This window comes from Eurytemora carolleeae, unplaced genomic scaffold, assembly GCF_000591075.1.
Source record: "Eurytemora carolleeae unplaced genomic scaffold, Eaff_2.0 scaffold1150, whole genome shotgun sequence".
Classification (NCBI taxonomy): Eukaryota; Metazoa; Arthropoda; class Copepoda; order Calanoida; family Temoridae; genus Eurytemora; species Eurytemora carolleeae.
In genome coordinates, this window is record NW_019397169.1 from 1 (window position 1) to 16,952 (window position 16,952).

A 16,952-nucleotide genomic window follows, 5' to 3' on the forward strand; every position below is an offset into this window, starting at 1 on the left:
TCAGGTTGAGCCGAGATTCTGCCTTATTAGCCAGGGTCAATCTGGGTTCTTCTGGAGTATTCCGGCTTGCATTTGAATCTGACCTCTCTAATCTCCTGTTCAGGGAATCATATCGGAGATTTTGCTGTAAAAACTTCTTTGAAGGAGTTGTGTCTCTGTAGCGTAGTTATGTCTTCTATTTTCTCTAATTCTTCCAATTCCTGTAGGTGGTGTGTTTTTATGTCTAAGAAAAATATGTGTGGTTTATGTAGGTGGAGTTTGCCTTTCCAGGAATTTTATCCAATCTGTCAACTTTCCACAAAGTTAATTCTCCTTTTTTCTATTCTTCCTATGATTCCTTCTTCCTTTAGATATTGGAGACAGTCTGTGAGAGGGGTTTGTCTGGGAAGCCTGTAAGCCATTTTTATAGCTGTTATTTCCAGGGCAATGAGTTTTTTTGACACGTTGCAGGTTAAATTTTCATACAGAACTTCTGTTCCGTATAGAATGATTGGTTCGATGGCAGTTCTATACACTTTGTACAGGATGTCCCCCTGTACATGACCAGTGAATCTGTGTAGTTGTTTGATTCTGGCGTAACAAATTTTCAATTTTTGTCCAAAGTGTTTGTGAAAAGTGCCTGTTTCTGAAAATGTGATTCCCAGGAGTTTGGTGTGCTCTGTGTATTGAAGTTTATCTTTTTTGTTTTTGTCTAGGTACAGGGGGGATTTTTTTATTTCTCTTCTTGTTTCCGGCTTTCTGCTTACTGCTAGAATGTTGGTTTTGCTAGGTTCAAATTTAATTCTTTTCAGTTTTGTCCAGTCGTCTAGTTGCCAGATCTCTTTTTGAGTGATTTCTATTAACGAGTCTATGTTTCTGTGTGAGTTGGCCGATGAAGCATCGTCCGCATATACTGCTGTGTTCACTGTGAGCTGTCAAGGTTGTTGGGATGTCTCCTGTAGAGTAGTTCCATAGTTCTGGGGCTAGGACTGATCCTTGAGGGACTCCAGATTCCAGTGTTATGTTTCTGCTGTATTCTTCTCCGATCCTTATTCTCATGGTCCTATTTTGGAACCATGATCTGAGGAACCTGACTATTATGGCAGGGATTCCATCTCTCATACATTTGTGAAATAGTCCTGTGTGCCAGACACTGTCAAAGGCTTTTTTTGCGCCAAAGCAGACTAATATGGTAGGTTGTGGATGTGTAGCTCTAATAGTTTTAGTGTATGTGTTAGTGTATATTCTTTTGAGGTTGGTTGAGGTGCTTTCTCCTTTACGGAACCCTGTCTGTATTACAGGAATCAGTCCTCTTTTCTCTAAATAGGGGTTAAGTTGGGATAGTACTAGGGCTAGACTTATGATCCAAACTTGATCAAGATCACTGATGTAGAACTGGATGATGTTTCTGTACTCTATCAAAAAATACAATCAGGAGTCAACATATCAACAACAGATGTGAGGAAATATCTGTATGCTTGTACCGGATTATTTAAAATGAAGGTGGAAATTGACCTCTTTGTATCACCAAATTACAAGATATCAAAGGACACAGAGATTACACCATTGTCATTGTACAAGATGGATCCAGTCGCAGTACCTGGGAATGAAACCACTAAAGCCAAGTACAAGGAGGCTTTAATGAACGTGTTGTTTGCCATCAGATATTCTAGAGCAGAAAACGATGCATATCATAACCAGCTGAAGAAAACGATCAAGAAAACTAAATCCAATTGGAATTATCCTCCATGGATGAATGGAGTGACCGCTGATAAACTAGATGACATTCTGGCTGCATATGATTGGTTCCTCTACCTGAAAGAGACTGAAGACCAACCACTCCGTTTTGGAACGGTCACGACGCAATGGAAAGATATGGGCGGATTTAGAGACTTCTGCTTCACACCAAAGTTGTTTGATGGAGAGCCAGGGAGGATTGTAAGATGGGTACAAAACTCTGCAGTTGCGGACTCCATATTGAAGATGCACATGATACCGGGAACTATTGGAGAAGTAGGAAGTTCGTTCCCCTATTGTAAGTCTATGGGTATCGTCACAAAGAGCGACTTGTCTGTATCAGAACATCCTTCTATGCACGATTACATCCATATCATAGGAGCTTTTCTTGGCAATCCCAGATCCTCAAATTCCAGATTCGTATCAGGAAGCATTGCAAGGAGGGATGTGTGTTTCGCAGCAATGTGTGTAATGGCGACTGCCTCAATGCAGAGTGGAGTACAATTGGCTGACAAAGAAAGCCGGATTATCAACAAGATCACTGCGAAGGCATTGCGGGTCGATGAGAGCACAGCAAAACAGATACCTGACGTGGCAGAATTGTGGATACAAACATATAACTCTGACCCTTCCAGAATCGGAGCTTGGATAAAGTCTCGTTTAACCTCTACCGTGAAACCTCGTCTACACTCCATTCTAGAGTATTTAATGGTTTCGCACAAGGACTGGATTGATGTAAGCTCTAGAGATCAAGCATCAGCTGATACAGATACTGAGCAAGAAAATTGAAATAATGAATATCTTCAAATCTTGTTAACAATTGATATATTATTCATTTTTTAAACAATTTGAGAACATTTAATCAGATCAATTATTTTTTAGAAAACACATTAGTAATATCAAACCTAAATCAATCGTGTACCAAAATATGTTTGTTTTGTATCAACTATAACCGTATAGTCAACTTTTAATATGTTATTTTTCAGATAATATGAGTTCAAACAAAAGGCCATCCAGAAGCAGCTCAAAGACAAGAAAGTCCAATGTTACAGGACCCATATCCAAGACTCCTTCTCTTGATTTTATGGCAGAGTTGTCCACTGAGATAGAAAATTCACTGTCTTATGCAGTTAAGAGTGCTAACGATAGTCTGCATGATGTAGGTTTACAACCTGATGACTCTGAAATGCTTTGTGACCCAATGAATGATAGGGTCCCTGCCAGAACTGAAGATATAACCACAGAACCTCCAGCTTTATTTACTAAAGAGACATTTCAAATTCAAGATGATGATGAGTCAGATATGGAATCAGAGATTGACAGTGGTATTCCATTTTTGTTACCAAAAACTGTAGAGGAAGCTAACTATGTTCTAGGACTACATTGCTCATGTGGGCATATTGTTGTAGACAGTATCAACAGAAACAAGTATTATTTAGTAATGAAGACTCCATGCACCAAGGAAAACAAGGAGCCAGAACAAACTGTAGTAGATCAATCAGTATGTATCGAGGAAGAAGTAGAACCTGTCTACACAGAATCATCACTAGATAAGCATCTTAGAGGAGTAAAGAGGACTAGAGAGGATTATGATGAACTTCCTGCAAATGCCAAAAAAGTTATCAAGGAATTTGCTGAAGGAAGGACACCAAACTTCGCACTAATGGATAGTGAGACCATGATGCAATGTGCAGATTACATATAAGATAATATCATGAGTACTATCATTATTTTAGACCCATTCTTTTTATTTGAATTGTTTAACATGATTCTTGTTTGTATTTTTCAATTAGTAAATTAAGTTTGAATTTAAATTGGTTGTATTAATTGTTTTGTTTTTTTTGTATTGCCTTTGTATTCCATTTTCCTGATACTAATCCCATTTCTACCATTTCCTCCTAACCTTTTCAAGGTGGAGTAAAATTCTTTTGGTGCCTCTTTTATGTCCGTTTCCCCTAATTTTTTTAGCTCAGCTTCCCATGATTTTTTCCTCAAATCAGTGTTGGCAAAGTTTATTCTTTTAGCAAGTCTGTGTACTTCTGTTCTGAGTCTTTGTTGATTTGAATTCCAGTAGTTATATTCTTTTTTTGAATAGTGGTATTTGTACTGGTTTGGGTATAGATCAAATATTGATTGGAAGGCTTCTTCCTTGTTTTTCCTGGTGTCTGAGGCAAGTTTCCTCAGTCCTGTTTCAATGTTTCTTTTCTGTTTGATAAGATTTATTATATTTCTGGGTTTAGTGTTCCCCCTGCTGGAAATCTGTTTATAGTTGATTGAGGCGTCTAATGCAGCTTTTTGTGTTTCTGTAAATGTTTTGATTTTTTCGCTCAGAGATTTTTCATACCAATTTCCCGTTATGACTGCAGATTCCAGCATCATTTCCGAGACTAATTTATAGTTCCAAGGGTTATATGTTTTCCAGTCAGGGATGTATTTTAATTTTGAGAGTGTTTGTAGTTCCGGGAAGAGTTCAGGAGCCATTACTGAGAGTCCTTGATGGTCAGAGAATAGTTCATACTCGTAGCTTGTGTTTATTAATTTGTGTGTTATATCGTTATGGGAGATGATGTAGTCTCTTTACTCCCACTTTCCGTCATTAGTTGTATGGGTCCATTCTGACTGATCATTTGTGTCATGAATTGTTGCTGGGGGTTGCGAGGTGTCAATGCTAATTTTTCCCTCTAAGAACTTTTTAGTTATTGCCCGTTGCGTATGTGCCAAAATATCTGCATGTTTGGCATTTAGATCTCCTGCAATAATAATCTTTCTGTATTTTTCAAAGAAGTAGTCAAGATATTCCCCTTTTAATTTCCCGTCCCTGGCATATATGTTTATTATAATAATTTTATCTCCTTCTGTGCTGACTTCAGTAATTAGGTGGGATATTTCTTCATGCGTGTTATCGTTAATTATTTTGGCATTGTAATCTTTCCTTATGAAGGTGATAATATCGTTGTTTCCTGTTTTCATGAATGTGTTATAGTTTTTGTTGAAGAACTGTTTCTTGTTGTCTTCAGTTAATTTTGGCTCTTGAAGACAAAGAATTGCAGGTTTCCTAGAGTTGAGGAATTGCTTGGCTAGTTCCCAATTGCCAGCTCCTTGCATGTTCCATGTTACTATTTTGCAGGATCCAGTAATTTTTTTCCCGGGCACAATGTTTTTCCATGGGTGAAGGAATTCTCTTGCTGTAAAGTTGTTGAACTGAGCCATCAGCGAGGCTCCTCCTACCCTAGGTTTCTGGAAGATTGATATATAGCCCAAGTCGTATTTTTCCATAAGACATCTTTGTATGATTTTTATTTTTTCTTCATGTAGACAGGTTATGTTTGTGTTGTTCCTAGATGATTTGCATTGCTCTGAGCAGTATTGAAGTCCGAGGGTGCTGTCATATTCGGATTTTCCTTGATATAACCAGAGGTTTTTTAGACATTTTTCACCAGCACAGATAGCTCCTCCTGAAATATGATGTATTATTTTGATAATGTGATCCTTATCTATTTTCTTTACCATTCTTTGTTAGCCCTTTTCTTTCTTTCCTTGGTGGTATTGATGGGATTCTCAATCCAATCTGCAATGCCTGTGAGGCTGATGCTGTCAAAGAGGCATATTTTATAGGTGTAGTGAACTCCACATGTAGGGGTTCTTCCAATGTTATTCATTGACCTGAGACCAAGGTATTTTATCCATTGACCTCTGGATCTGTGAACATTACGAAATTTAACTCTGTTTTCTACTCCATCTAACATGCATATGAACTTGTTCATATAGTTAGTTTCACACTCCCCCCCGCATGTAAACCCATTTGGTAAGAATTCATTTTGAGCATTATTAGTTGGTTCAAGACAATATGCACATCTGTGTTTTTGTAAGCATTCAATTATGATTGCAACCATGGTGTTGCTCAAAGTGATTTTTTCCCCTATGTAGAAGAACATAAATTTTTTAAAGCATTCATTGATGTTTATGCAACTTGGACAAAAATATATATTGTTGTGGCATCTTTGTTTAATTTATTCTTTCCCTACCGCTGTGATGGCCATTTCCTCAAATTGAAATTCATTATGCTCAAATAGTTCAATATCTGGGATGTCAAAGATTATATAAAAATTTTGTTCATCTATGATGGGAGTTTCTGGAATCTAAGGTCCGGGGTTGGATACAATATCCCCAGCAGTAAGTAAAGATGTTTTATCAAACTTCAGGTTTTTGTCCATATTGATTCTTATAGGTACTGGTTGATATTTAGAACCAGATTACCTGTCTCTTTTCCTGAGGCACGCACTTTTGTCTGATCTGAGCATTGTTTCTGAAAAGTGGGTGCTATGTTTATGACCTCATATCTTTGGTTTTTACTTCTGAAGATCACAGTATGCATATTGTTGACAGGAATGTTAACGTTTTCCTCTGCCCCAGGAGTTATTTCTTCCTCTGAATGATCCTCTTTGTGATCCAAATCTTCCCCTGCCGAAGCTTGTTCTGCTTGGTTCTTCTCTGTCACCTGAATATGTTTGTCAGATTTTATGAACACAAATTTAGTTGCAATATTTTTTTTTTGAGATAATGTTTCTTTTTCAAATTTCCCCACCCCCCATGAATTTTCCTTATGTTTACATATGTTATCTATGTTTGTTGTAGTTTGTTTTTTACCTTCTGGTTTGACATCCCATGTGGAGGAGAGTTTTTCCATGTCCGTGACATTGGAGATGAGAGATAGGTATGCTTCTGTATGTTTTGCACTTTTCCATATTTTGCTGCGGGTATTCAAAACTTCCTCTGGGTTGCATCCTTTGATCAGTAAGTGCCTGGTTATTTCACTGGTGAATCTGTCATTGTATTCCTTCTGTCTGTTTTCTCTGGAGACAATTATCCCTTTGACCATACTTCTCGAGGTGCGGCAGTCTGTAGGATTGGATGCTGAGTGTTTGTGATCAATTCCGTCTCTTTACAGTAGGAGCATATGGGATTCTCGTTGATGTTTTTGCATTCAATTTCGTGTTGTTTATAGAGAGTTCTGCTGGTGCCTTGTCCGCAGTATTGACAGTAACCTGGAGCTGAGCATCCTGTTAGTCCTGCTTCATATGCTCTGTGATCACCCCATCTTTGGCATTGAGTGCAGTGTACAGGGAGATTCATTTGAAATTCTTCAAAACAAATCTGATTTTTGAGGGGTTGCGAGTTTTTAAGGGCAACCTTTCCAGTTAGAAAGATCCATTCTGCCATTTTTCCATGTATAACCTTATACCACAGGCCTGCTCTAATTGTTTCGCCGTTCTCATCAGTTACATGGGTTTTGTTGCACCAGTTAGCCACCCTAGCTCCATTTAGTGTGGGAAACGTTTCGTTTACTAGGTCCTCAATATTATTCTGTCCTTTATGTGGTATTGTTAGGTTTCGTATTGATATGGGCACGCTGTATGGGATGAATTCCCTGTCTATTGAGTTTCCTGCGATATTGATGTACAGGTGAATTTTCAGGGGGGCAAATGGTAGGTTTTCAATTCTGCCGTCTTTGTATTGGAATAGGTTGTTGATTAGGCCTATGTGCAAGAATTGCTCGATTGAGTGTGGTTCCCTGTACTGTATTTCCTTGGTTCCTTTCTTCTTTAATGTTTAGAGAGACTTATTATCTCTTCTACAAATCTTTTGGATTGTGTTGATCCTGTTCTTGGTTGGCCCCCTCTTCCGGGATTAGGTTTAGTATGTTTTCCATGTTTTCTAAAATGGGGAGAGGTTCCGAGCTTCTTATATTCTGTGCAAGAATGAATTCTTCTATTGCATTTTCTGGCTTGTGTCCTGGTGCCCAAGGGACCGGACTTGACTCTCTCACCTGTAATGTTTAGTTTATTAGTCATGCTGTTTGCTAAGTAAAGAGCTGAATTCCCCTTTTTCCCACCCTTGTCCCATTTTCTGTTAGACAGGGGGATTTTGTTTTCACTGTTTTTAGTGCAGTTTTTTGTGATTTTTTCCCTGTATCTGATATTGTGGATTCCCTTTTTTCCCCCTTTCTTTTTTTTGGTGACATGGAAACGCCTCAACACGGAAACGACTCAACACGGAAACGGATCAAAAATTATTTTTGAGGCATTTCCCTTTTTTTAGAAATTCAAGGAAATCCCTCAAAAGTTCAGAATTGTTGAGGGATTTCCGAATATTTTGAATCCGTTTCCCAATATTTAGAGTTGAATGGTTTCCTCTTTTTTTTGATCAATTTCCTCATATTTTTAGGTCCGTTTCCTCATATTTTTGATCCGTTTCCGTTTTTTTCGAAAACTTAAAAATCTCAATTTGTTGATCGGTTTCCTCAAATTTTTGATCCGTTTCCGCTTTTTTTTGATCCGTTTCCGCTTTTTTCAAAAAAAAGCGGAAACGGATCAAAAAAAGCGGAAACGGATCAACAATTTGAGGAAACCGATCCAAAATATGGGGAAACAGATCAATTTTAAAGTTTTAGAAAAAAGCGGAGCCGGATCAAAAAAATGAGGAAACGGACCAAAAATATTGTGAATCCCCTCAAAAATATTGGGAAATCCCTCTAAAATATTTGAATAAAATAAAGGGGAAACGGATATACAATTCTGGGAAATCGATCAAAAAAAAGAGGAAACTCCTCAAAATTTGAATTTAGAGGGATTTCTGAAAAATTTGAAGAAATAGCGGAAATGCCTCAAAAAAACCGGTTTTTGAGGGGTTTCCGCGTATTTTTGATCCGTTTCCGTGTTGAGTCGTTTCCGTGTTGAGGCGTTTCCATGTCACCTTTTTTTTATATTTCTTTTCCCTCACAGAGGTGCATGTTCCCATTTTTTAAATATTTATTATTCTCCCCCCTGAACCTGTTTTTTTTACCTGAGCTGTCTGCTTATTAGTATGGTTAGGTTTTCTATCTGAGATTACATTTTCACCATCAGTTTCCCCATCATTTTCCAATGACTTTTCCATTTCCCTGAAAAAATTAGTTCTTGATAATAAAAAAAGATAGTCAAATTCAAAGTTAACAAAAAAAGGAGTATTATGGTTTGCAATGGTTTGGTTGGATATTTTTCCAGGATCAGGTAGATTTTTGGTATGCTTGAGAGTGTTTCTTTGTTTAAGTCCTGAGTCTAAGCTCATATTAACATCTATAGAATATACATGATGATTTATCTTTACTTTTTTCCCTAATCTACTTCTATGTTTGGGTTCCCTTAGTTCTCCCCCTACAGCTCCTTTGAGGTTTGCTGATTTCACTCTTAGTTGGTTCCTTCTTCTAGGTTTAGGTTTAGAAGATCTTCCAGGTTTCCTAGGTTGGTTATGGCTTCTAAACTTCCTATGTCTTGTGTGAGGTGGATGAGATTGAATTCTTCTATTACGTTATCTGAATTGTTTCCTGGTTCCCAGGGGACCTGCCTCTGATCTGTCACCTATAATGTTTATAGATCTGTTTCCTCATATTTTTGATCTGTTTCCGCTCTTTTCAAAAACAATCAACAAAATGTGATTTTTAAAGTTTTAGAAAAAAGCGGAAACGGATCAAAAATATGAGGAAACGGACCTACAAATATGAGGAAATTGATCAAAAAAAGAGGAAACCATTCAACTCTAAATATTGGGAAACGGATACAAAATATTTGGAAATCCTTCAACAATTCTGAACTTTTGAGGGATTTCCTCGAAATTCTAAAAAAAATGGAAATTCTTCAAAAATAATTTATGATCCATTTCTGTGTTAAGTTGTTTCTGTGTTGAGGCAATTCCATGTCACCGTAATCACCATCCCGTCAGGAGATTAATTAGTCTTTTTTATGGTAATTTTCATCCCTCCAATGGATTAATCATTATCCTGTTCATAAATTGACAAGTAATAATTAATGTCTTAGTTGTTGTTACCATCCATCTGTTGGAGTAGTTATTTAGTTTAAATGTTTCCATGTTCCTTGTTTCTGACAAGAGAAAGGCAGGTAATAGGAATAAAGGTAAAGGAAATGGCGTTGGTCTGGTATGAGAAAGCCAGTCTCACTGCTTTGCAGACCAGTACTTTAAACTAACATAAACATTACATGGAACTGTAGAATGGTGTTCCAGATCACTATGGGCCTGCTCAGCCTATCAAGGTAAAGTGTATGAGCAGTCAGTGTAGTCTGTGATGACCAGATTTAATCAAAAGAATTAACTTCTTTCAGATAAGTTTGGCTACTTAATAACAGCTACCCAGGCTTGTAATTAAGGAGTATACTTAAAGCTTTCAGTAGCAGAATCTGGATTCAGCTAGGTAAAAACTTAATAACAGCTACCCAGGCTTGTAATTAAGGAGTATACTTAAAGCTTTCAGTAGCAGAATCTGGATCCAGCTAGGTAAAAAACTTCCATTCTCCAAGTTAATACAGCATTAAAAGATTGATGCAGGCCTTTAATATTACTTGTTGATCCAATATTTCTGTTCCATTGAGTCCAGGGTATCCCCTCAGATCCACCTCTAGCTAAAGTTTCTCTAGTCTACCGTTTTCCCTCTTTCGCCTTGTATCTCTGAGTACTAATAGAAGCACCGAGCATGAGACCTAGATGTTGCAAGTCTGAAAGCTAGATATACATTACCCCTGCAGTGGTCCTACTATGCTGGGCTTCCTTCCACTAGGGACACCCACATTCCTGCAGATACAACACCTTCTGAACTTTCAACAATCCCAGTTAATACCATCCCAGCCACTCCTAGACCTATACCTATATTCACAATCCTTTTTACTTCACAAGCAAGCTGGATCCTGCTCAGAAATTAAACCTGACATGGTTGACCTGGAGGATGAGGATTCCTAGTCCCACCTTTAAGTCTGTATTGATCTGGAGTATTTCTTTCTTGATGCTGAATGTTGCTGTCAACATCATGTCAAGTCTTTTAAAGGGATCTAAAACGAATTCAGTAATCAGTTTAATCATGGCCAGGAGCAAGGCTAGCTCATGGATATGGGACTATTTTAACAAAGACAAAGATGAACCTATGATAGCTGTTTGGTCAGTGTGCATAACTTACAAATGGTTCGGAAGTAAAAACTCATCAACTGCATGTAAATTTTTGTCTTTTATATTATATATTTTTTTACATTCTAACCCTATAGTATTTTGTCTTTAGTCTAGTGATGGTCAACAACTTTCAGAACTTTCAATCGTTTATAGGGCCTAGAGTGCGTCTTAGTAAACAATATCTGGACCTACACCTCCTGCCCCCCCCCACCCCCTTGTTATCAGTTTTGTATTTATTACTTTATCAATTTTTAGATAGTTTTTTAAATGTTTATGTTTAGGGTGAGGTTAGGACACTTTCTGGGCCAAGCACTGCGGCTAGAACAGACTTGGGGGCTGAGCTCTGTGGTTAGGACAGGCTCAGGGCCAGGGAGGGGTGTTTGGGGGGGGGGGGGTCTAAAAATTGTATGCTAGGATTGGTATTGGTATAAGATTTTTGAATTCCCTTCACTTTGCTAGGAAATTACCCATTCACAGTTTTTTTGGTGAAAAATATGGTGATATCCTAGAGAATGATTTCTAAAAACAATGTTATCTAATTCATACTTTATCAGACAGCATTTTTTCCATCCTTAATCTTTCTATTATCAACATTTCTAATCTTTAATTTCTTATTAGGGGGAGAAGTACAGAATAAGACAGATGATGGATGATGGCTCAGTAACATTTTGCCTAGTACAAGTTCACCTAGTACACTTTTGCCTAGTACATGTTCGCCTACTAACTTTTTGCCTAGATAACATTTTGCCTAAACACAGTTTGCCTAGACAACATTTCGCCTAGGCAACATTTTGCCTAGATAACATTAGAAGGTAATTTTCGACTAGACAAAATCACTAAAATTTATAAAGTTCCTCTTTTTTATCAAGAAATTCAATTAAAAGCAAAAAAATGTATTATAATAATGTTTACAAATTTTTTCTTAAAGGGCACTATTATTATTATTATTATTATTATTATTATTTCTTAAAGGGCACTAGCTCGCTGGAGATCATGAGCCAGCATTTTCAGATAATCAGTTTTAGGTATTGTAGCAAAAGCTTCCACAACCAGTTTAACCCTCTGTTTTGCATCCTTGGCTCTCTGCTTTCTGCCTGTATTATCAGCCATATCCTGGCCAACTGAATTAGAAACAAATGCTCGTCTTGCATCAGCATCTTGTTTGACAAACTGGTCCTGAATGTGCCAAACATTTGGACTGTACCCAGACAATAAATTCCAGGTATGATTAAAGGATTCCAGCATATTGTTTGTTTCTATTCCATCCTCTAGAACTGTGCTGTACTGGTTCCAAAGACATGGCGGAAACAATGCTCTCCTCCCACCCCGTTTTTCAATCCAAGTCTGTGAATAGTAGTACCCAAAATGATCAATCTCCTCATCATAATCCTCCCATTCTTGATCATGATCAACTCCTTCTTGAACCTGGGGAATGATCACTGCATCATAATAGCTTTTCACCTGATCCACAGGTACGTAGCAGAGTGTATACATCCACAGGTACGTAGCAGAGTGTATACATCAGTTAGATTAGTTCCTGGAACCTGGGATTCTGATTAAACAGTTCCTGAAGATGATGATCTCCCAGGTTCTTCCAAACTGCAGCGTTGTGATGAAATCTGCAACCTTTGTGGCTCACGGTTGGAAACACTTTAGCACATATAGAGAACACAGCCTGCTCAAAATCTGAGATGATTGTTTTAGGACAGTTTTGCTCCCCAACATGCTCCTTTATCTTGTTGAAGAATATGTCATAGGTTTCTTTTTTCTTGTTAGGAAGGAGACCAAAGACACAAGGTATACCCTTTCCTCCTACCTCAGATGCTGCCATACCAATATATACCTAAGAATTATTATCTATATATGTGTATCAGTGTAAAAAAATGTTAAAAAACAATATTTAGATCTAAAAGTATACCTGAGAAAAGGGTACTGGGGCAGACTTAAAGGTCCCATCAAATAGCCAAGTCTTGTGTGTTTTAAGAATCTCAACTGCCCATTTGCTCATAAATATTGCCATAGGTTGTGTACATTCCACATCAATCCAATCTTTGTAAATCAGAAATTCAACCCCATCAGCTGCCTTGGTAAACTTGTCAGGAATGTCAGTGTCCATGTACTCCTCAAATGTAGAAGGGAGCCTAGGTCTTGGACTGATAACTTGTCTCTGGCGCCACAACTTCATCCTGATGGCACCAGCAGTAGATGAACTACTCAATTGTCCAGGAAAGTTTGATGAAAGCATGTTGTAGCTAATTTCCTGGAGAACTGTAGATGGAGTAGCTCCCTGAACCCCTGCGTACTTAAGCAAGACTGCTGATTCAGTTTTCTTTGCAGTCTTTTTCATCAGCTGATTTCCATGTTGGTGACTTAGCAGAGTATCCCCAACCAGGTTTCCACTCGATTTCCTTGTTCCTAAGGTGGCATCACATTTTCTGTTTGAACAGCGCCAATTATAAACTTTCTGACTACCAGGTCCATTGGAGACATATGAGAAATGTTGATTATCAATTATGGCTGGTCTACCCCGTTTGGTTTTCCCTGCCTGAATTAAGGACGTCATATCAACATCAATGTCAGTAGAAAACTGAATGATTTAAACTACAAAAAAAAAATTGTGAAATTTTTACAGTAAAAATTGCGTATTTTTTGTTCCAAAAGCTGGTTAATTTGAAGAATGTTAATCTAGGCGAAAATTACTCTCTAATGTTATCTAGGCAAAACGTTATCTAGGCAAAATGTTATCTAGGCAAAATGTTATCTAGGCAAAATGTTGTCTAGGCAAAATGTTATCTAGGCGAACTTGAACTAGGCGAAAGTGTACTGGGCAAAAGTGTACTAGGCGAACTTGTACCAGGCAAAATGTTACTGAGCCTGGATGATTCATGATGAATGACAGATGATGAATGATGAATGATGAATGATGAATGATGAATGATGGATGATTAATGATGGATGATGGATGATGAATGAAAGATGATGATTGATGGATGATGAATGATGTATGAAAGATGATGGATGATAAATGAAAGATTATGAATCATTAATTATGGATGATGAATGATGGATAATGGATGGTGGATGATGGAGAATGGATGATGGATGATTGATGATTAATGATCAATGATCAATGATGGATTATAGATAATGGATGATGGATGATGGATGATGGAGGATGAATGAATGTTGATGAATGATGGATGATGGATAATGGATAATGGATGATGGATGATGGATGATGGATGATGGACTGGATAGATTTAATGAATTAAAATGAATTAAATAGAGTTGATGGACGATGGCTGATGATTGATGATTGTGTATTCAGGGAAGAAGGCTAATAATGAGAACCCTACACCTACATCGAAGAAAGAAATATGTTCATAGAGAGGATCTAAATGTAAAAAATAAAATTTTATTTTTAAATGTAATGCTTTATTGTAAACCACAGGAATATTTTGGTTGGCCTTTCTGAAGACTGAGTTGTAACTATAACTACAAAGATGATGTAAATTCCAAGAATTATTCAACCTTTCATTGTTTTAATTAGTAAATTATGAGCATTATGTTATATGTTGCTGTATCTGTGAGCATTATAAGCATAAAAAAATTTACGCATTTAAAATAGGTTTTTTTTTGTGGATATTCAAATGTTATGAAAATCTTCTGGGTCATATGAGGTCCACACAAAAATTGTGTGCAATCTGTTCAGCCGTTTTGACACTTCTTTGATACACACAAGCAGACAAGCAAAGTATATGTATAGGAGGTACAGGGTGTCCAATAATCATGGTCACTAAGAGAGGACTTAAAAGTGAAATCTGGTTTCTGATGGACACATGAGGAGGACTGAACATATAAGGCTTTAAGTAAAGTGGCAATCCATTCTTGACTAAGACCATTTTGATTTATTTGATCAAATTAAATAAATGTCAAAAAACTATGTTAGTTATTGAAATCAACCCTTTTTTATGTTTTGCTTAAACTGAAATATTGTGTTAACATGTCACATTGAGTATAGAAAAGTTACCTAATGTATGTGTTTATTGAAATGCTACAATAACATCACAGGTGTAACATGACTTGCATGGAATACCCTGAAGAGTACTTAAACAACGCAAAAAAAAGTTATTTCCTCACAAATGTTGTCTTCCATTGCTAATTTTCAAACCATTATTGATTCTTCTAAACATAAATAATTTTTAATGCAAATTTTTAATCAAATTACAGGAAAAAAATAATGAGAATGGATAAAACAATGCATTTGGTGTTTACAATTGTGTTGATATGCACTACACTGTTCAACTGTATGAAATTAAAAATATATGTAAATTAAACCTATTAATAGACCATTAGAAAGTTCAATTAACAAGGGAATACTCTTACGCTAGAATAAAATCACAGGTTTGTCATGAGCTCATGATAACTCTGTAAACTTACGTGAAAAATCTCATGAAATTAACATAAAAGAATAGTTTTAGTTAATTCTTTAAAAGGTTTCAATACCCCTCCTTAGACAAGCTGCCCCCCCCCCCCTGATTAATGGAAAAGTTTGTTAACTATATCGACCCCCACTACCACAAACACAATCTTCATTCAGCAGAAACAATCTCAAGGAATATTAATTGTCTTGAACACATTCTTTATAATAATTGCTAATTATCTTTATCTATTTCCTGATCTGAGTTCATTGAATAATGGTCCCAGATCTAGAATTAGATCATGTGCTGTAAGCTTGTCAAATATGATTGCTGAGTTAGAGTTGGAATTAAAACAGTTAGTGGGTATTTCATGCGATGGTTGTTCAACAATTGTCAAGCTGTGAAAGGAGTGATTTAAGACCTATGAGTTTTACCAACAATTATGCCTAGGAAATTGTATACATCTAACAGCGACAGATATTATATTCAAGAAAATTGGGATGATCTAGGAAATCCCAACTTTGATGGGAGATATATGATTTCTGCTGCTCCAGAGGATGAAACCTTTGATATGATGGAAGATTTAGCCGGTTCTGTGGGAATTACAAGAGAAGTTAGCAGATTTTTTAGTTAGTATGATAGAAGGAATCTTTTCCTTCAGGAAGAATTAAAGAAGTATTTAGAAGCAAAGGAAGTAAAACTTCAGCTGAATGCACCAACAACATGGAATAATCCTAAAGCATCCTGTTAGAGAGGCACTTGAAATATTTAGAAAGATCTTTCCTGATTCTTCCAACCTGTCAAACTATGTTTAGAAACTAATCCAGGCTCTATGAGAGGTACTGGTCCCACTGGAAGTGCTAACACTCAAGGCATTTCCTGGACAGAGACTTTCAGGGGATTGGGTCGTGGTCTAGAATTTTCCGGAATGCCACGTTTTAATTATCTATAGTTCAATGAGAGAGAGACAGGGGGATGGAATATTTATAGATCCACAGTGAGGGGGGGGGGGGGGCCATGCAGCCATGAATCCTGCAATATCCTGTTCGAACCCAGGTAGTTAGCAGAACCCTGTTCGAATCCCTTGTATTCAGCATACAGCACTTACTTTTTTCTGGCTGATCCTGAGATGCACCAATACAGCATCCATTTCATGGGAGTATTTCCCATATGTAGTGAATTTAATGGGTTACCAAATTCTTTCACCATTTAAACATTTTTTCCATGTTTCCATCATATTTTGAAGCATTCTTGACAATTCTCTGTATTCTCTCTTCAATTTTGTCCTCAAATTTGCTTAACTCATTTTGTAGTTCTTTGTGAAAGGCTTTATTCAGGTCTACTTTCCTAGCTTTATCAGGATCAGCCTCATATTTGCTTAGCTCTTTCAAAGCAAACTTATTCAGGTTTGTTCTCCCAGCTTCAATCATTTCCTTTAGATGATCCATGCCTTCTTGGGTTTCATCCATCTTTATAGTCTGCTCCAACATTGTTTTCACTTTTAGTCTCTTCTAACATTATTAACTCTTGTCCCCTTCTCTGCTTCAGGGCTTCCGTCCCCTTGATTTGAAGTTCTTGTTCTGTACTCTGCCTCATGGCTTCCAATTCCTTGCATTGATGGTTTCCTAACACTTTCTAGTATTCTTCATGTTATGTTTTCTGATGTCTGGTACTGCACTGTGTTCTTTAGGGTACAATTTATACCTGTCCTTCCTTACACTCTAGTACACTATAAACAACTAGTTTTTTCATTGTTCCTTGGAATCTTCTATTATTTACTTGGGGTTCTTTGCTCCGATTCACACCCTTGCCACCAGTTTTGTA

The 16,952-nt window shown here is 37.1% G+C and overlaps 1 protein-coding gene across 1 annotated transcript; it reads right to left on the reverse strand.

The window, feature by feature from the left end:
- Positions 1–11,761: 11,761 nt before the first annotated feature.
- LOC111712460 (uncharacterized) lies at positions 11,762–16,597 on the reverse strand. The gene is made up of 3 exons (XM_023487072.1): positions 16,472–16,597; positions 12,626–13,252; positions 11,762–12,550 (listed from the first exon to the last, which is right to left on the reverse strand). The coding sequence occupies exons 1-3, from the start codon at positions 16,595–16,597 to the stop codon at positions 12,233–12,235; spliced, it is 1,071 nt and encodes a 356-aa protein (XP_023342840.1). The 3' UTR covers positions 11,762–12,232.
- Positions 16,598–16,952: the final 355 nt, after the last annotated feature.

Bases quoted from the DNA above. Each gene is read 5' to 3' on its own strand.
- LOC111712460 (XM_023487072.1), bottom strand. From the start codon at position 16,597: ATGGATGAAACCCAAGAAGGCATGGATCATCTAAAGGAAATGATTGAA. The intron at 13,253-16,471 runs GTAGACCTGAAT...TCCTTAATTCAG, and splicing joins ATCCTGATAAAGCTAGGAAA to GCAGGGAAAACCAAACGGGG. The intron at 12,551-12,625 runs GTATACTTTTAG...AATAATTCTTAG, and splicing joins CCCCAGTACCCTTTTCTCAG to GTATATATTGGTATGGCAGC.